Here is a 21929-nt window from a genome sequence, read left to right as displayed (position 1 = left end):
ATACTTCTTTCTATATAAACTGTTTAAGTTTTTATAAATCTCTAAATATATTCTCATGATGCTAAAAGTATGCTGCATAAAATTAAATTAGATAGCAACTATTTAGAATTCTTTTTTAGAATCTTTTAAGGATTTATCGCGTACTTTTTAAATAAAATTAAGAAAGTACAAACATTTTTTATTTATTATATCTAAATAGGAACATATCTAAAAAGAAACTGACGTTGTTATATTATTCTGTACTACAGTTTTAATGATACAAGTTCTGTTACAAGTTTTAATCTTGCTCAAGCTCATTTCTCTCTCTCTCTCTCTCTCTCTCTCTCTCTCTCTCTCTCTCTCTCTCCCTCTCCCTCTCCCTTTCCCTCTCCCTCTCCCCCTCTCTCTCTCTCTCTCTCTCTCTCTCTTTCATACACGACAATTTCAAGAATGTAATTTTCATAGAAAACGTTCCTTTTATAGTGTTGTCGACCTTTTCACTTATCGTACTACTTGCACGCAACCACTGTTCCTCGCTATTTCCGTAAATTCGAATAACTACTTTTTAAAATTCAACTTCTGGCTATACACGTGCCTACAGATACATTATTTATCGAAGCTATTCAATATTGAATTGTATCTCATTAACCTAACCAAAGTTTGAATCACGAAACTGCACGTCGAGTTTAAATATAAAGCAATAAAGCTAATGAGTATAATGCTCAATCTTCCAATTGAAATAAATATAGACTTTTTAACATACCTAAACCTAAACTTTTTTCAGTATATTTAATATTTTTTTATTAATGGTAAAAAATGAAACTATTAAGAAAATGTAAGAAATAGTACAAGGGGGATAAACATTAACGTTCACGTAAGCATTTATAACTTTTTACGAAGAGTCTTATATTAATTTACATAAATGTAAATCTGTCAAAAAATACAAGATTTATAAATTTATTTGTATGAGGAACGAAGTTGTATGTTTTACATTTTATCGCTATCGATTTAATGCCACATTTTCCATTCCTGATATCTCATGATGTCTGGCGACTAATTGTCAATTAGGATAATTGATGACGATGGAATGCAACGCTCATTAGGATGTGGACCCGTAGCAACATTGTGGGGTCCCAATCACACGCTGAATATTCATTCGGTGTACAATCGATATTAATTCTTCTAGTACCGGTGGTTTTTATCAACGTGCGCATTTACGATTTGCAGACTAAACGTGAATAACGTGTACATAAATGCGCAATAAATTACTGAAATGGATAAACCTCGGGATAAACGATCCTCTCATAATATAAAATTCGAACCGAGATCCGAGTTTACTAAAGAGCCGATCGAGTTTTCAGTATATAGCTTGCATCGTATTTGTTATTCATTTCATTTAATTCTTTAATTTTTTAATGTCGCTACCCTTTATATACACGGAAATCTTGTAATATGTATACATGGGGTAAAGAGAATACACAACGAAGGATTTACATTTGCATGTTTAATATCCGTTTAAATCATACCCCAATAAAATATCGAAAAGCCGACGCGGCATCACCGATACCGCGTGATTTACAAGTGGAGGCGAACGATACGATGTTATCTACGCGGAGAGACCGGGGGATACGCGAAAAGAATAAAACGGCAGGCGGGATCCGGACAACGAGGAGGAAACGGGGGTGTAAAAAATGTTCGGGAATCACGAGCAATTTCCATTGGTCGCGGCGGAACGGACTATCGCACCTACAGGAAGATTTCATACAGTGATAGGTTTCGACAGGTATACTGCAGGTACGCGCGATATATGCAACCGCAGAAAGCAGAGCTGGCAGAGACGACCGTCCCGGCGATTTTCTGCGCATTTTCATTTGCGCTGCCATGAAAAGCATCTCGCACTGTGCATTTTTCCATCCCGTTCTTCCTTCTCGCCGCTCCCGCTTTAGTTTCTCTTTCTCTCTTCGCGCTCTCGAACGTGACGAACGCATATACAGCGAATCCCGACGATTTGCATTAGAATAATTTCGCGAAATTATTGCGAACGCGAATCGTCGATATTCGGAATCGAACGGCGAACCCGAGAAAAAGAGGCGACTTGGAAAACGCGTATACCCGCAACACGACGTGTATATTCTGGCGCTTTGCTTCGCAAATTTGTTCCTGTCGAAATGCTCGTGTACCACGTCATCCGATTAAATGAAGGAATTAAATGACGCCAAATTTATGGTATGGGCGGCGCACGACAACGATATACAGCGTCACGCTTTTTGTTACATTATCGATCCCATCAATCGACGTGTACACGTCCGATTTGTACGTATAACGATGTCAACGCTTAACGTCATACACCGACATGTGCATGTGTGTACATATAGAGCGTAAAAGCGTGTTCTTTATTTTTCGAATTGCATCCTTGTTTTAGGTGCATCTATCGGGCCGCGCGCACACAGGCATCGCGATGGAAATATTTATAAAAATACTCTAACGCGCTTTGAAAAAGTAAATACGATATATACATCGTGCACGCGCGCGTGCGATATAAAAATATTAAAAAGTATTCTGCGTTATATAAGTAAATTATAATACACAATGAAGAAGGAAATGGAAACGCATTTGTATTACATTTCGACACACGAATTTAGAGAGCGCCGATAAAAATAGGATCAAAGTATTCGAAAATATTCAAAAACGATGGACTATAATTAAATATTACGACACATCAAGAGCGCGATGTACTTTTTTTTATCAAATGCGTTTTCACCGGCTTGAAATAACATTTCATCGCTCGCGTTACGTGTGCGAGGCTCGAATACACATAACGAGTTTAATGTTTGCCAATTAATACGAACGGATTTGACCCTAGCTGCATATACAAATATGTTTAACCACGTATGCACGGATATCGACGTATAGGCGAAGCGGTACTAATGTGCAAGTGCCAGGGCGACTACACGTAGCCAACACCTCTATATCTATACTATTTGCGCTGTGTCCCTACGAATATCCTATGAGACCACTTCGTACGTGATGCGTGCACGATGCATTTGACACGTACCATACGTCACGTACGAAACGATGAGTTCTCGAATCAATAGAAATCTTTCAAGCATCCGACGAAAAAAAAAAGATTAATAGTTGCGGTGCAAATGCATAAAATGGATCTACGCCGCATGGGATAGAAAACAGAAATATGACGGGTGAAAAGCAATCATTTACATAAATATTTGAAAAAAAATGTAAAAATACAACTAAGTAAAATGTTCATTTTTAAAATAGATTTACTTTGTGCGAACATTTTAATAAGAATTGTGTTTTTGTCGCAACATGCCGTTCTCCCAACGTTTAAACATCTCGAAAATTATATGACTCTATTTTTAAAGTAAGATTATGATTAATCGATCTATTGGCACAGAATTAAAATATAATGTTCTAATGGCGTATTCTTTCGTTCTTAGATATTTTATCAACTTATCCTAAAAAATCAATATGTAAAGTATATATATAAATACAATATAAAGTGTATATAATGTATAAACCGTAAAATGCAATATGCTTTAGCTATATAGGTACATCAATGGCGCGTCGGAAGATAAATTTTCGTCGGCGCATCTTCGCGCGTTTGCGTAAATCACACGTGTCTGCCGGTGCACGGGCGAGACGCGTGTAAATATGTACGAAATCGTGGATATGGAGAAGCGTGTATATCGCGAACGTCGACGTTTGTACGGTCATATCAATTTCCTGTGTAAGCCGGCCGGCAGGCCGACGCGGCGCGGCGCGCGCGGCGGTTGGCGCGCTCGTGAATCGGATTGCAAATCAGCTGCATACTTGCTAGCCGACAAATTAACTGTGATGTATATGTGGCGTCTACACCCGACGTCAAATGGATCGTGCGTATAGAAGGCTCGCTAATGTCTGTTTCTCGAAGAACAATTGCATTTCGTAAAAATCTTCCAACTCGTCTCAATCGCACGTAATTCGCAATCGTATAATACCTAGGTACACTTGAAACTTCAATTCAAATAGAACGATGTGTCTACAATTATTTGATAGTTGTACGTAAATTCCATATAAATATTCTTCATACACAAAATGCGAAATTATTTATAGCAAAATTATAAATATTGACAAAATTAAAATAATTATAGTGAAATGTATTAGGATGTAGTGAACCTTACAATTTGCAATTTTAAATCTAATATTTCTTCTTCTTAGTAATTTCTTATTTTTCTTATTATTTTTTTAACAGTTTTATTATACTATATAAAAATGATACTTCGACTATATATTTCTATCAAGAGTTCAAGTAAATATAGGTACTTAATTTTGCTTTATTTTTCTTTGAAAATTGAAACTCATTGATTGCTATCCTTTAAGTTCCGTTAAGTCCTTAGTAATTGAGAAAAGAAAAGAAAATCTCGCACCGTGGAGACGCCACATCCATCCTCACCGTCGACGTGCTTATCAGCTCAAACCCTTTCCCAATTTGTCGCACTTGCGAAAGACGGAAACGCGACGGCGTAAATGCCGTCAATTACAGGAAAGACGTATTAATTAATCTATTATCGCTGGATCAAGGGCTTTGCAGTAACGCGCGCCTAAAGAGACACACAGTCTGCTCCTACGGCGTACACGCACACGGCGATCGTGCGGGCTGCACGTTCAATCGCGGATCGCGCGAGTATGCGTGAATACGAGCATACGGGAGCGTTCGCTCGCGCGGCTATAAACCATGGGCGGTTTACGTTATCGTATGGTCGGATCTACCCGTCGGCAAACTACTGCAATTTAGGCTAACGCTGTTCCTCCACCTTGCCACCAGCCAGCGCCCGCGCTCGAAATTGATACGGTCGGGCATTGTGTTCGCGTATGCCCGACATTACGTATAAATATTTTAAAAATCGAAATTTTCGAGGAAGAGAAAGATTTTCGTCAATATCTCATAGTGTAACACTGTAATGACAGGTAATATACGGAAACACACTATTCGAACCGATACAAAGTGACATATTTTTCCTATTTCCTAAGCCAAAGTCCTAAATATTAAATAATTGTTTCGGAAGATCTCTCTTTTATTTTATTTTTTTTTTAAGATAAAGAAACGGAATGTGTCGTTATTAATATTTTTCATCTATGCCAACAACATTGTAATATAATCTTCTAAACTAAGTAAACTATTATAGTGTAATATTTCATATTAAATAAATAAGTCTGAAAAGAAGATCATGTGACGCGACACCAGACAACGTGCATCTAATAGGAGAAATTAGTAGCGGATTGCTCGTGACCGGTAACTATAGATAAACCTGGATATGAGGGAAACCAGAAGCGAAAGAAACTGTTCTAGAGTGAAAGCAATTTGTTCAACGGATGGGAAAATTGGACGCCCTATAATTCCTTCAAGTTTGAAACGCCGAAATCGCATAAAGAAATTAGATCGATCATGTGCGGAATATATGTCCGTTTCTTGCGTCATTACTCGTGAATGATTTTTATATCTTTGCATCAGAAATGCGGCTGATAGATTTTTTAAATAATATATCTTTAAATAAGTATAGAAGATCAATTCCAAGTTTATTAAAAATTAAATGTATATAAAACCACACTAATGTGTACAATTGATAAAATATAATTAATAAATAATACATATTATTAAATTAGAGCAACGCAAAAGTGATGAACGTTAACGTTAAAAAGAATGTTCATGGATATGCAAGGTACTTCATGAATGTACGCGATAATCTTTTCGCGTAATACTTTTTTTTTTTAATGGGTGTTCTTGCGGAATAATCGATTTTCTCGTGTCGTTTCCAGCAACGCGGCTGGAGCCTGGGGAATCGACAAGGGTCGTTTCACAAGCTAGTCCGATAGTCGACGGCAATGAACATGTTGTCGGTTGTTTGTCGGAGCGTTTCGTGGTCCAGACAGGACAAACATACGGAGACGATTGCAACGAGAGTGCATAGTGTGTGTGTGTGCGTGTGTGTTCGAGGGTAAATTAAAAATCAATTCTAGGAGAGGGAAACAATTCCGGAGTCCCTGCTTATTGCGCGCAGCATGTGATTCCCCAAAATCTGTATACGCAAGATAAAGACAATGTGCGAACATCCGCATCACCACGGTCCAATTAATATTTCTGAATTAAAAACAACTTGCCTATATTTACGTAAATTCAGAGCAGCTCTCGCTATTAATTATATTCTGTAATGTCTTTCGATTTAAACTCGCCATTCACTTAATTTTTCTTGTCGTACAAACAGACGTAAATTAGACTTATGCCCTCAGACATTGCTGTCGGATAACTTCGTCGAGGAGGAAAACTCACCTCTTCTAAGCTAGCAGGACCAAATCGGCAGAATCAAACCGGACCTATCAGAATATTTAGTACCCATTTTGTACTAATTTGTACCACTAATAACAATTTTGTATCCCGTGCCATTTCGGAGAAAATCGTGGCGGTGCTACCTTAGCATTAAGCTAGAAAGACCACAAGAAAAAAAAAGAAAAAAAGAAAATTAAATACAGAAATTTGAAGGACTGAATTTTTATTAATTTGTACCATACAAATAAACTTAATATACATATATTTATCCCTTCTGCTAAAAAAATAACTCACCGGCCGATGCGCAACAGCGGAGTTGTAATTCTGCGTTGATCTGTAACAAAAGAAATATTTTTATATTAAAGCTACGTCCAAGATAATCGACAGTAAATAATTATCGAAGTAAATAATTATTGCCCGTTTTTAAAACGTCATTTTAACAAATATCTGATTTTAAAATGTAAAAAACAATCGCGGCCGCCGGCGCCGCAATAAGCGGCTGGATATTTCCGTGTTAACTAGTTCGCATAAAAAACCACGAAAGTGGCGGAGTCCACCACAGAACTGACAGGACGGCAAAATATAATATATAAGAAAATTAACAACTACTCACCCCACGGTCGCTCCGCCGTCGCCCGATGCCTCCCAGGCCCCGTTCTCCTCTCCTCGATCGTCCTCCGTTACTCCGTTGGTCCTTGGTCCATTGTCGCACTCACTCACAACGCGACGACGTTCACGAGCGAAAATCGACGATATCGTCGATATCGTCTCCTCTTATGATCGCGCGACACTAAAGGCACACGGCACTCCCGGTATTAATCTCGCGACGCGGTACTAAGAAACTTAGTTACACGGCGACAGAAGAATTACGTCGCGGTGGAAGAAACTACGAACGAAACTATACGATCCGCTTGACGCCCATGACGCCATGACGCCGCACCGTGACATCCCGCGATTCCCGCGCGCAGGTAGACACGACAAGTGAAGCGAAGGTGGCGGAGAGAATTTCGTAAATCGCGCACGGCCAACTTCACTCGCCCGGAGCAACTGTCTCGAGAACGCGATTACGCGATTACGCGACTTTGATTAACTACGGATTATCCTCGAAGCAGCGAAGCACATGAATTAAATGAACTTTCGATATATGTATCACAGTTTTTCGCAAGCTAAACAATCGGACCCGGCGACTCGTGTATTTACTCGGGTACTGGAGCGCGGGGCGCGGGAGTAACGACACGTCTGACGTCAGAACAGGCCACGGGCGTCGCGGTAAACATGAGTAGTGGGGATAGAGTGGGGGTAAGGTGAATACACACGGTGCGCGGTCGCCGCCTCGCCGCGGTCGGTTAGTTCGGTATGCCGGGTATGCGACATGCGTATCGCATAAAGCCTACCCCTCTCTATCCCCACTGCTCATGTTACCAAGGCGCCCGCGGCCCGTTCTGATTTCTGATGTCGTTGCTCGCGGATCGCACATCGCAGAGTAATATAAGTACGAATCGCCAGGTCCGATTATTCAGATTACAGAAAAATGTGATACATCGAATGTTCATTTAAGGCCGGTTCTAATACAGTCAGTCGTATGTCGCGCCTATGTCGGATGGCCCAATGAGAGAATTTCTTTTTCGATAACGAATTTTTCTCATTGGACCATCGGTTACGTTCCGACATCCGAGGTATAATCGCTCGATGACTCCATAGGACGCTGACCAACGCATGCGCGCAGAGTCGCGCTTGACCAATCACAAATTTGATTTGGCCGCAAGCGACTTCGGCAGCACTTGCTGATTGGTCAACGCACTCTACCGCACGTCGTTGCTTACGCGTTCCACGGATCGAGGCATAAATCGCATTCGATTATACATTCATTCGGATACGCGGTCTCACTTTTCTCAACCGTCAACTTGACTCGCGTCTTGCGTTGTGTCGCGCAGCTTCAGAATAGAATTTCCGTCATTTTCGGAACGGATAAAGAACCCGAAATCAAGGCAATCACACACAAAATGCATAGCTTAGCATAAGACCAATGAGCATCCAACATAAAGTCGCCATATTGATTTACATAAGATGTTCATTGGTCCGTCCAGCGCGACGCGCCCTAATATCATATATGTCGAATGTTTATTTAATACATGTGCTTCGCGGAATTAGATACGAATGCCGAGGTATATATCGCATTCGATAATAGTGACTTTCTATTACGTTCTTTTGGACGGTTGATTTCGCTTTTCCCAACCGCGCGTCAACTTGCGTCACGTCTCGTCGACACGGCCGACAGCGCCCAGGTAGCATTAATGTCTAAGGGCCAATTTCACCAACCACAGTTAGCTTAACCGACGGTTAAAGTTAGCAGGATTGACCAATAGAAAGCAGGGTGGAATGGGTGGATTAATTTCTATTGGTCAATTCTGCTAACTTTAACCATCGGTTAAGCTAACTGTGGTTGGTGAAATTGGCCCTAAAAAGACATCTTTATGGCATCTTAGGGCCAATTTCACCAACCACAGTTAGCTTAACCGACGTTAAAGTTAGCAGGATTGACCAATAGAAAGCAGAGTGGAATGGGTGGATTAATTTCTATTGGTCAATTCTGCTAACTTTAACCATCGGTTAAAAGACATCTTTATGGCATCTTAAAGGCGGCCGGCGGCCGGGGACGTTAAAGCGCGGTCGTGCGCGCCGCGGTAAACACGAGTAGTGGGGGTAGAGGAGTGGTATCGAGGCGTGCTGACGTCACGCATACCGAGCGCGCACCGTGCCTAGTTACCTGTAGCCCCCATTTCGTCCCTACCAAATAGTGTGACGAGAAGCCGTTAGCCGCGGCGCGGCGCCCGCGTCCCGCGACTCCCGCGCTCCATGCATCAGTGCAGAGCGCGGCTTCTTCGTCGTAATCAGTCGTAATTTTTCCGTTGCCGTGTAACTAAGTAGGTACGTGCCGCGTCGCGAGATTAATGCCGGGAGTGTCGTGCGAAGTGTTGGAAAATATCGCGGAGATCGCGCGATCATAAGCGACGATATCGGTCGATTTTCATGAATGTCGTGAGTGAGTGGACGCGACGCCACGGTTGCTTTTGGCGAGTGAAGTTGGCTGTGCGATTTACGAAATTCCGCCATGTTCGTCTACCTGCGGGACATCGCGGATCGCGGCACGGGTGCGGCGTCGAGCGGATCGTACAGCTTTTTCGCCGTAATTTTTCCGTCGCCGTGTAATCAAGTACTCGCCGCGAGATTAATGCCGGGAGTGTCGTGTAAAGTGTCGAAAATATCGCGCGATCATAAGCGACGCGATCTTATCGTCGCTTTTCGTGAAAGTCGCGAGTGAGTAGTGACGCGACGCCATGGTTGCTGTTGGCGAGTCCGCGAGTGAAGTCAACCGTGCGATTTACGAAATTCTCCGCCATATTGTCGTCTCCCTGCGGGACATCGCGGCACGGCGTCGAGCAGATCGTATAGTTTCGTTCGTAGCTGCTCCGCCGTAATTTTTCCGTTGCCGTGTAACCAAGTACGCGCCGCGAGATTAATGCCGGGAGTGTCGTGCAAAGTGTCGAAAATATCGCGCGATCATAAGCGACGCGATCTTATCGTCGATTTTCGTGAAAGTCGCGAGTCGCGGTTGCTGTTGGCGAGTCCGCGAGTCAAGTTAACCGTGCGATTTACGAAATTCTCTCCGTCATATTGTCGTCTCCCTGCGGGACATCGCGGCACGGCGTCGAGCAGATCGTATAGTTTCGTTCGTAGCTTTTTCGCCGTAATTTTTCCGTTGCCGTGTAATTAAGTACGTCGCGAGATTAATGCCGGGAGTGTCGTGCAAAGTGTCGAAAATATCGCGCGATCATAAGCTACGCGATCTTATCATCGATTTTCGTGAACGTTCGTGAGTGAGTGCGGAGTGCGCCAACCGGCCAACGGAGTACGGATTAACGCTGCAACGGAGAAGGACCTGGCGAATCGTGGAGAGGAGGAGGAGGCCTGGCAAAGGCATCGGGCCCCGACGGAGCAACCTTGGGGTAAGTGTTATTTCTCATTTTAAAATTAATTGTTCTTTTCTATTTATTCGCGTCGATTTATCTCGGATAAGCAAGAAATAATTTGAGAAACCGAACGTTTATCTAAAATTTTATAAAAGTTTATATTCTCATAAAGGTTTTTCTCAGGAAATAAGTAAATTATATATTAGTAAATCTAATTAAAAGACGACGTAGACGTGACGTTTAAAAATTATTTTTTGAAACATTGATTATTTTGAGCGTCTATTTAATATGAATCTTTCATTTTTGTGTTACAGAATCATCGGAGCTTCGTGGCTGACTAACTCCGTCCGTTGCGCATCGGTTGGTGAGTGACTTTTTTTATAATGATCACTTGATATCTGAGGTGAGATTGGGTGAGATCAAATAATGTTTGCGATTTATTTCGCGGTTCGGTTCGTGGTTCGCGGTTCGCGATTCGGATTGTACTAATTTTTTTCTAACATTGATTTATTTACCTATTGATTTATTCATCGTTTGATTTTTTAATTTTGGTTATATATATATATATCTCTTTTTTCTTTTTTATTTTTTGAATTGATAGCAAAGCAAAGAATACAACGACCATACCTACCGGTCCGACAAAGATCAAGGTCTTGCCGGTCTTACCTCGGGGCTATCGTGAATTTATAGTCGGCGCCGTCTTTAGATTTGTAGAATTCGAACTGGATATCTATTTGTCCCAACATTAGTTATCCGGTCCATTGCTACGATTATTACAGCTTTTTTTATTATTATGTCGCTGCGGCGTCGAATAAAGTCGGGATTAATAATCGCGGACAGCTCTCTCGGTTTAATATACATAACGCCGGTTAATATTCGTCGCGTTTGTAGCTTTGTATAAATTTTACGTCCGACATTGGCCGAACGCGGCCGAAAATATCCGAGATTTTTAGCTATTGCGGTCCATTGCGCGTCAAATGCGCTTCATTTCTCGTCATCAACCCCCTTACCCTCCGTTTGATTTTTCAGATAATTTTGGTTGTTTCGAAACTTGAAACTTGAAACTTATCAAAAATATATTTTAAAAAGAAATACCTAATACAGATTTCTCTAAACATTTTTTACGTAATATTTAATTAATATTTAAATACTGTCTAACATTCTTTTGTAATACGTTAGCTCCAGTTTAAGTGCACAAGCAGATATAGTTTCCTAGAGATATCAAACTGTTAGAAAAAACGTGGTCTAAATTTTTTAGGTAAAGAATTAAAAATTGGTAATATGGAATACACATTGGAAAGACTACTGTGATTCCATTTTAAGTAGTTGCCATTCACATATTTCATTCATAACTTCCGAAAAAAGTACTGTAGGTGAAATAAGAACTGCCGAAATTCAGTAGCTTTGAATCGGTAACATTCGCCTAAACTTCTCGTGCGCGAACTTTTTTGACAACTATGTGTAGCTATTGTTAGTAAACGCTCGGAAATATACCTTTTTGTTTATATTTAGTGCTCTTGGTTTAAATTTTTCACCAATCCATGCAGCCAGTAAAATATCGGTTCGGTTCCGGTTTCGGTACATAAAAATATTTAATAAAGGTTTCGGTTTCTCTGTTTCGGTTTTCTAGCTAACAAAAGTATCGGTATTGCGCAAATTAGTTTTTTCGGTTCCGGTTTATCAAAATTTTTTTATTTGAAATTTGTATTAAATTAAATTATTTACATATTATCAGTTTTTTATTTAATGATTTACTTTTATACGTAATTAGGATAATAATTGTATCAATAATTATGTGCAAAGCATTAATGGACTTTAATTTAAAATTATAGATCTATTTTTCACATATATGTTTTGTATTTTGACAATTAGTAGTCCTGAGAAATGAGGAGGGGAGGGAAGTCGCTGACCACTTTCATTTACATAAATTACAAAAATATTTTCTATTAGGCTCTAGAATCTATCCATTTCCGAGCCTATTCTTTTCAAGGCAATAGATTATAATATATGCGCAACTTAGTTTTTTTCCGGTTCCGTTTTGTTAAAATTTTCTTGAAATTTTTATTAAATTAAATTATTTACATATGCATACTGCGTGTGCCACTGTAAAGTTGGCACCGCATTTTCAAAAATCGTCTGGATGTATCTTTTCCAGAAGAAACCTTTCCCCAGCTTTTTTTCTTTATTTGAATGAATGAATAATTCTTTAAATGAATTTTTGACTCAATGTGTTCCGTACAGAACATTGCCAGCTTTTTTATCCGCGGTTCTATAGTACTATAGTTTCGTGATTCATGTCTTTTATGTTTACGTGGCTTGTTCGTTTTTCCGTCATGTTTGTCTCGAGCATTGCCGGGAAGGCGCGGTTTTGTTCGGCGGGAGTGCGCTTGTGCGCCTGAGTCTCCCTTCCATCAACGGAGGTCGTCACGTCGGAAAATTTCGAATTTTTAAAGGACCGTTTAGGGACATCAGCGGGTTTACATTCCGGTGCTTCGTGTCGACGTGGTGTCTTGGATGTTGCATTGTTCAGTGTGACTTTGACTTCGCAGAGTATCGTGAGTTCGTCTGGCGGCGGGTCGTTGACCTGGTCCGGAGAAGGGTCTCTCCTGGCGAAATTTCGACATCCCCAATTCTTATTTTTGAGGGTGTTTCTGTATTAGTGCTCTCCATTATTGTTTTTTCCTTTTTGGCATTGGTGATACCGGATTGGAGTGTTGCATTTGGCATTTGTGACTCCCTGCACGAGGTGGGAGTGAGAGGTGGCGACGGGTAGTTTTTGGTTTCTTCTGTGCCCTTGGTGTGCGGTTCTGGGCGCCACCTTACTTTTTGGTTGGCGCCTTCTGAGAGGGGTGGAGGCTTTGATTTTGTATTTGATTCGCAGCTTGGGGTTTTCGATTGTCCGTTCATGCGACGGTTTTCGTATTTGGGATTTCGTGCGGCTTTCTTGTAGCGTTCGACGCGCCGATACTGCGGGTGACCGACGGTCCAGCAGACATTTTTCACACTGATTACACACTTGTGTTAATTTCTCGACATTTTATGAAGTTGAAATTATCGCAGCTTGACGAAATTATCGCAGCTTATTGTACAATAGCCTTTGGGCTAAAGCACAAGGATTGTCATAACCGTTTACGACAATCTTTGTGCATGGGCTCTTTCATGACTTACTTTTACTCTGGCTGCGTTCTGATTTTCAGTACTTGCAGTGACTCTCTGCAATGCTCTCCATTATATGTGTTTTTTTTTAGCATTAATGATACCAAATTGGAATATTGCATTTAACATTTGTGACTCCCTGCACGAAATAACTTACGCAAAGCTTATACGCAAAAACCCAATCATATCCGCGTATAACGCGGCGGGAGAAAAATAGCGTCACGTAGCGAGCTCTCGGGTGTCGCATAAAATTCCGGATCGACGACAGGGATTTTCGTCCGATCGAATGACTGAGTCGCGGATTTATATGTTATAACTTAATGGTGACAACGAAGCAAGCATCGATCGCTCGCTCTTTATTGCTTTATTTTAATCAGGTGTTTCTGAGACGCGACGAGCGCGTGATTCATCTACACGCGTCGTTGTGCGATTATAAAATTGTTCTCAACACTTTCAAGCAGAAACCGGGACCGGATGAAAATATCGGTTCGATTTCGGTTTCGGTACATTAAAATACTTAATAAAGGTTTCGGTTTCTGTTTCGGTTTTCTAGCTAACACAAGTATCGATATTGCGCAAATTACAGTTTTTTCGGTTTTGGTTTATTAAAATTTTTTTATTTGAAATTTGTATTAAATTATTTACATATTATCAGCTTTTTATTTAATGATTTACTTTTAATACGTAATTATGATAATAATTGTATCAATAATTAGGTGCAAAGCATTAATGGACTTTAATTTAAAATTATAGATCTATTTTTCACATATATTTTGTATTTTGACAATTAGTAGTCCTGAGTGATGAGGAGGGGAGGGAAGTGGCTGACCACTTTTATTTACATAAATTACAAAAATATTTTTTAGGCTAGTAGAATCTATCCATTTCCGAGCCTATATCCTTTTCAAGGCAATAGATTATAATATATGCGCAACTTACAGTTTTTTTCCGGTTCCGTTTTGTTAAAATTTTCTTGAAATTTTTATTAAATTAAATTATTTACAAATGCATACTGCGTGTGCCACTGTAAAGTTGGCACCTCCATTTTCAAAAATCGTCTGAATGTATCTTTTCCAGAAGAAACCTTTCCCCAACTTTTTTTTCTTTATTTTAATGAATTTTTGACTCAATGTGTTCCGTACAGAACATTGCCAGCTTTTTTTATCCGCGGTTCTATAGTACGGGTAATGCTCAATGATATACGAATAGATGCCATTCAATACTGAATAAAGGTTTCGGTTTTCTAGCTAACAAAAGTATCGGAATTGGGCAAATTACAGTCTTTTCGGTATTGATTTAAAAAAATTTTTTTATTTGAAATTTGTATTAAATTAAATTATTTACATTTAGATTTATATTTAGAATCGGTACTTTATTTGCCTCAAGGGGCCTTAAAGGGCGTTTTTAAGGAACGTACCCAAATTTTTACATATTCTCTATTCCCATAAAAGAAACAACTGGCCATTGTGCGACCTCACAAATTAACACCCACCCTCCCTTTCCCTTTATATATTTCTAGGACCTAGACCGAACGAAAATATCGGTTCGGTTCCGGTTTCGGTCCATTAAAATACTTATTTATAAAGTTTTTGTTTTCGATTTTGGTTTTGTAGCTAATAAAAATATCGGTATTAAGCAAATTAGTTTGTTTGGTTCCGATTTATTAAAATTTTCTTAATGAAATTTTTATTAAATTGAATTGTTTATATAATAAGTGATGATATTTCGACGTATAGATGTTACTTCATTGTTTTCTATGTTTTCATTTTCGGGTCTTAATTTTTTTAAGATGTAATGATTTTTAACGGTACCGGTTTTGATTCCAGTCCTATTGGTTTTACAAAATTTCCATACGGTTTTTGTTTCAGACAATGCGTTTTCATTATTTTAATTATTTTCATAACTTGATTTACACGATGCAACACAAATAAAATATTTTATAAAATTATTTATTTAATAATTCTAGTTATTCACCAATCAATTTCGATTATTATGATGTAATGGTATCAAAATATTAAATATGCAAACAATTAATTATATAATGTAATAAAAAAAATTTACTCACCAGCCGTTGTTTCGTCGCAGTCGGTTGGTTCCGCCACTGCTTCAACACCACACGGCTAGGTAACCATATTCCTGATGTTGTCACTTACGACAGTCCATCGATCTCACATGGCACTTCTAAATTTCACAAACACGTTATACTTTGACAAGTGCAAAGTACGATTATTCCGATCGAATGATTTTGATCGTGACGAACGCGAAATAAAATTTTACGAGACGGTTTTGTCGAAAAAATTCGACGTTGGTTCGACAGGACGCCGGATATTTTTTCGAGAGAAAACGACGTCGCGTTTTACGGCGCTGGTTTTGATTTCTTGCACAGTCTTCTCTTCTCGTCTTCCCAGTATTTGGCGAACACGAAGCAGTTCAGATTTTCTGTGCTTTCATCTAAATCTGACTGATAGCTTGCGATCATTACATTTTATTTTTTCGAAATAATATAATTTGACCCAAGTTTATGACCAATGGCAAAAGTGGTTTTCAAAAACTCAAATGATAACTTAAAAAATAGAAAACTACAATAATATCATTTATCTAAATTATTCTAATACACTCTTAAGCATGTGTCGCCAAAAATTGGAGGTACATGTTGAAATAAAAACCCTACGTAATTACGAGGGACATAATTATCATCAAAAATAGAAGGGAAGATGGTACCTCGAAGTCAGGAAGTACATTACGTACCTACAATTTTTGGCGACACATGCTTAAGAGTTTACATATCTGCATTACTTGTTTCTTCCAGTTTTTTATCAAATACGGATACATGTTTTGTCGGTGGATGACTACATTATATACACAAAATAAACGATTCTGCTGCTGCTGCTGCTGCTGTATCACTGTCTAATTTGCGAATGTATTCCATGCATTCGCACTGTGACTCCCGGCACGCACCGTGAAATACTCCGCGAATGTCACTGCTTGTGAATATATTCATATTTATGTTAGTTGCGTAAATAATATAACAGTCGTATAAACGGTCTAGAATCCTTTGTTCGAGCAACGATATGACACGGTCGATGCCACCTAATGCCACTGCTATTCGCGAATGTTTTTTGTTCAACAAATGTCGCGACATGCATGGTTGACGCCGAGTCCTCGTATACGAGGTACGTATGTCATACGGGAAAGCCCCCTAAAAAACTGGACTGTACCTCCTAAAAAATTGTACCGTGAATTTATAAGTGCGGTGCCTCCAATCGGTACCTCCTCCTTTATCAGTACCTCGTGTGTATTCCGTACCTTGTGCTACTCCACCGGGAAAAGTATCTCCTAGCAGTATGTAAGTCGAAATGTCATTTCCATTTAGAAATTAGTACCTCGAATTTGGAGATACTACGCGGTACATGCTTAAGAGTGTAATTCTGTGAAGTCTCTGAGATCCCATCCACATTTGTCATCGTAACTTCAGCAAAAATTTAATTTATTTATTTATTTTTTTAATCGATTGAGAATCGATCCATGAATAGGCCCATAATGTATAAAAGTCGATAGAATTAAATCGATGCGTTCCGTTTCACGCATGATGCGCATAATGCATCATTTATCCTTGTTGTTCACCGAACGCACTCCTAAGAGTTTCAAGATATACGAGTAAAAAGAAAAGAATATAGGGGACAAAAGTGCAGAAACGCGAAAAAAGGAAGTTGAGCTGGGGTCTTAGAGACTTCACTGTGTATACCTAGGGTTAACAAGCAGCACTGCGCTGCTGCATTCTCGATGCTGCATAACAAGGAAGAAATTGATATAATTCATATTTTTATTTAAAAAACCGTATATATGCAGCACACGGAAAGAATGGTTTTGCTGAAGTGTCTAAAAATTTAGCTGAATAAAGATCTAAAAGTAATTTTGGTGGATCATCAAAATAATTATGTAGAACACCTAAACTGATTGCTAAAATGTCAAAATTTTATACAGCATTATCATATTTTAGCGACTTAGTATAATTATTTTGATGGTGCAACAAAATTATTTTTAGATCTGTATCTAGCTAAATTTTTAGATACCTACAGTCGTTTTGGTTCGACCCAACTGGCTAAATTAATATTTTTACATATAATAATAATTTGGCCAGTTGGGTCGAACCAAAACGACTGTTGTTTTGAATTATTTACTGGCGACGGAAGTTACTTGTTTTGTTTTTAGATACCTACTTCAGCAAAATCGTTCTTTCCGTGTACATATTTTTATCAAGGTCTAAATATTGTTAATATATATCACTAATGTAAAATGTATATAAAATAATTTTTTTATCTGCGAAAGTTGTTGGAATATTATCGAATCATTAGAGCATTATAAAATCTTGAGTTTAAATTTTTCACGATCTAATAAATAAAACTGTACGTATGAATTTACAATCATCCACAGTAGTATTTAAAGGGGTAAAACGTTTTGAATACTCGACCGTTGAATTTGAGTCTAAGGATGAGAAATCAGTGAAATTTATGGAGAAGAACAGTATGTTATATCAAAAGATTTGTTGTACGTCACCAACAGTAACTATTTTAAGAATAATATATTTTACACATGAGGGAAAAGAGAAAGTTATGATAAATGGATTAATGACGCGTAATGAGTTAATATTTATTTTAAAGTAGATTAGTGTAAAGTAGATTATGGCATTTAAAATTATCATGTGAACATTATTTGTTACACTTTGTGAATCGCTTATTACCTTTTGTGAATTATGGCAGAAAGGATAAAAGGTTTATGGACATATTATAGTTATCTCACGAATCTCACGTGTTGGCGCTGAACGACCCTCCTTAAGAGTTCCAAGCTCATTGAAGCATGCGATTATCTATCACTTTAGTCGGGGTGTCGAAGTTGGCCGGCCTTGCAACGTGGGAGAAGCGGACGCGATTCCCGCCACCGCTGCGAATCTAGCCCCGGCGCCGGGTATGCTTGAAACGCAATGCCAGTGCACTACGTTTAACACACATGGATATCCATTCACGAAATAATTTATTACTATTTATTTCTATTTTAATTTGACACGGCTACTGGGGCAAATCTCGTAGAGACCGTGGACATATTCGGACGTGTTTTGTCCTGAATAATTTTTGAAGATTGCTAATGCCATCAGCGCTGAGATTAGATTGAATCTTTCGAGTCTGTATTTATTATCTTCGACTTGTTCTTGGCCGTTATGTGATCCCGAGGAGGATTAGGTGCCATCAAATCAAAGAAGAAGAAGAAGGCTACTGGGGGCCACGGCACGAGTCTCGTGCGTCAAGAGGCGTAATCTTTTCTATACCCGATAACTGGCTCCTACTCTCAAGGGACCAGCTATGCACTCACTGGGTGTCTCCGTACTAATCGAGTCACCACTCTCGCATCGTGCGTGCACCATCCGAGAACCCGGGCATGAAGATTCATTCTTGACTTTTTCATATTTACTACGTGTTGGAGAGCAAACGGATTGACAACCGAGAGCTCTCTAGATAACCGTGCCCTTTCTTGGCCCCACAACTCGCCATGGACAGCGGTACTTGGGCCCGTATCACTACAGGACTTTAGTGGTGCATTCAGATCGCAATTGACGTCGCTTGGTTACTGCAGAGCGCGCCGACTAGTCGACATCAGATCTTGTGATCGAGCCGTACTGAATCAGAACAGCCCCATTGCAACGTTCCAGCAAGACCACTGGGAGGTGGGCGCATGACCTGACTGGGAGAGGCTATATATTCGCGTCACTAGACCAATTGAAGCATGCGATTATCTTTTACTTTAGCCGGGGTGTCGAAGTTGGCTGGCCTTGCAACGTGGGAGAAGCGGACGCGATTCCCGCCATCGCTGCGAGTCGAGCCCCGGCGCCGGGTATGCTTGAAACGCAATGCCAGTGCACTACGTTTGACACACATGGATATCCATTCACGAAATAACTTATTACTATAACTTGTTTCTATTTTAATTTGACACGGTTACTGGGGGCAAATCTCGTGGAGACCGTGGACATATTCGGACGTGTTTTGTCCTGAATAATTTTTGAAGATTACTAATGCCATCAGCGCCGAGATTAGATTGAATCTTTCGAGTCTGTATTTATTATCTTCGACTTGTTCTTGGCCGTTATGTGATCCCGAGGAGGATTAGGTGCCATAAAATCAAAGAAGAAGAAGAAGGCTACTGGGGGCCACGGCACGAGTCTCGTGCGTCAAGAGGCGTAATCTTTTCTATACCCGATAACTGGCTTTTACTCTCAAGGGACCAGCTATGTACTCACTGGGTGTCTCCGTACTAACCGAGTCACCACTTTCGCATCGCTTGCACGTGACCATCCGAGAACCCGGGCATGAAGATTCATTCTTGACTTTTTCATATTTACTACGTGTTGGAGAGCAAACGGATTGACAGCCGAGAGCTCCCCAGATAACCGTGCCCTTTCTTGGCCCCACAACTCACCATGGACAGCGGTACTTGGGCCCGTATCACTACAGGCCTTTAGTGGCGCATTCAGATCGCCATTGACGTCGCTTGGTTACTGCAGAGCGCGCCGACCAGCCGACATCAGATCTTGCGACCGAGCCGTACTGAATCAGAACAGCCCCATTGCAACGTTCCAGCGAGACCACTGGGAGGTGGGCGCATGACTTGACTGGGAGAGGCTATATATTCGTATCACCAGATCAATTGACTTTAACTCTAGGCCCAAAGGAACTCGTGCAGAGAATCAAAGACCTAAGACAGCCTAACTCGGTCGATACAATACGACAGTGCTCGCACCAGCGCAGTTTTTCTAACACGGATCCGCTACTTTTTTCGCGCTCCTTTCTGCCACGATTCACAAAAGGTAGTAGCTTTGCCACTGTTAACAACGTGGACGGGAGCGAGGCCGCCATGGCCAGCGTGATTACCGGTAGTAGGTCCGACGCACGTTGCACGTAACTTTTAACTTTTTAATTCGTCATGATTATTTGTACTTAATGCATTAAATTATGCGTTTTACTCATTGATATTGTTTAACAATAATCTTATCGTTGCTTATTAAAAATGCAACGATAATTTTATCATTGCATCTTTAATACGCGTATATATCGATGCTGTGAGATTTATATCAATATTACTCGTATAAAGCCGGGTACTCACTAGGAGCAACGTGCAACGCAACGGTTGCTACAATTTTTTTACAATGTGTTTGTTCCGGAATAAGACGTATTTACGCAGCAACCGTTGCGTTGCACGTTGTACGGTTCTAGTGAGTATCCGGCATAACAAACTCCCTCCGTGATTATATCTCCGATTTAAGATGAGCTTAGTATACTCTCAACGCAAATACGTGTGTTAGAAATTCGTGGTTGACTTACGGCTGCTGGACATTAGTATACTCTGCCTGTTGCGTTTCGCCGCAAAACCTAAGGCCGGGTACTCACTAGGACCGTGCAACGTGCAACGCAACGGTTGCTACAATTTTTTCACAATGTGTTCCGAAATAAGACGTACTCACTAGTTTCAGCAATCGTTGCGTTGCACGTTGCACGGTCTTAGTGAGTACCCGGCATAAGATGGCTAATAGAATGGCTGGCAAAAAATGATGCTGTTGATACATCATTTTTTTTCCATGTATATATTTCGCTTATTACCTGTAGCATAGCGTGACCTTGCGATCTCGTAATATCAGGAATTGTGCGCTAGTCAAGCGAAAAGCATTAGAACTCGTCAACATAAATCGTGTAGATACTCTTCGAAAAGAAGCTGAAACTCTCTAATCAGAACTATCGAATTTTAAAGTAGGAGTGCCAGCTTCACACACCCGTCAGATTATATCCTTTCGCGAATTTTTAGAGCTATGTCAACGACAGGAAAAATAAAATGAAATAATTGAAAGCGATCGGTTCCGATCGGTCAGATTCAGATGAAAGCATAGTAAATCTGAACTGCTTCGTGTTCGCCCCAAATACTAGTAAGACCCCTGTTGAGCTGGCCCCCCCCACCTTGCAGAAATTAAAAAAAAATAGCGCAAAATTACAAGCTATTTGTGAGCTTTTATATCCTGCAGATTAAAATTTTTGAGCTTGTCACACTGAACAGGAATTTAATATTTTTTATGGGGGGCTGAGTCAACGTTTAAAAATAGATATTGAATTAATTTTTACGGCAGAATTAGGAGCTATTTATGAGTTTCCAAAATGATATAGTTTGGATTTTTGATCTCATCCTCTTAACCCCGAAACAACCCTTTAATTGATTCAACTCAAGAGAAAAATGTTGAGAAAAATTTAAATATATCGTATCGCGGATATAATTCGTATAGCGTATAAACTCTAAGAATAAACTCTTAAAATACGCGCATTTTGATTATTGAGCTACAACCCCTTTGCAAGAAAACCATCCCATCTTCCTGGCTTAAGAGAGAACTGTACTTAAAATGAATAAAAGTATTTTACGACTAAATATTGTTTACTAAATTTTGAACACTAAAATAAAAAGAAAGA

The 21929-nt window shown here is 39.8% G+C and overlaps 1 protein-coding gene across 5 annotated transcripts in view; it reads right to left on the bottom strand.

Moving 5' to 3' along the window:
• Positions 1-21929, bottom strand: part of LOC139813868 (tyrosine-protein kinase Dnt) — a 116097-nt gene that overhangs the window by 59695 nt on the left and 34473 nt on the right. Inside the window, exons 2-3 of one of the 5 annotated variants that reach the window (XM_071779677.1) lie at positions 15494-15609; positions 6596-6635 (exon numbers count right to left, since the gene is read on the bottom strand). The exons of 1 other annotated variant lie outside the window; for it this stretch is intronic. Coding sequence is in view for 1 of the 4 variants with exons in the window: in XM_071779674.1 (XP_071635775.1) it covers positions 6596-6635 (40 nt within the window). In the remaining 3 variants the exon portion in view is untranslated. Of the gene's footprint in view, positions 1-6595; positions 6636-6914; positions 7397-15493; positions 15610-21929 lie in introns of those variants that run through there. 3 more of the 5 variants (XM_071779676.1, XM_071779674.1, XM_071779678.1) reach the window with 3 other exon arrangements.

This window comes from Temnothorax longispinosus, chromosome 5 (genome assembly GCF_030848805.1).
Source record: "Temnothorax longispinosus isolate EJ_2023e chromosome 5, Tlon_JGU_v1, whole genome shotgun sequence".
NCBI lineage: Eukaryota > Metazoa > Arthropoda > Insecta > Hymenoptera > Formicidae > Temnothorax > Temnothorax longispinosus.
Note: the sequence above shows the minus strand (reverse complement) of the source record. Positions and strands in the feature narration are given on the sequence as shown.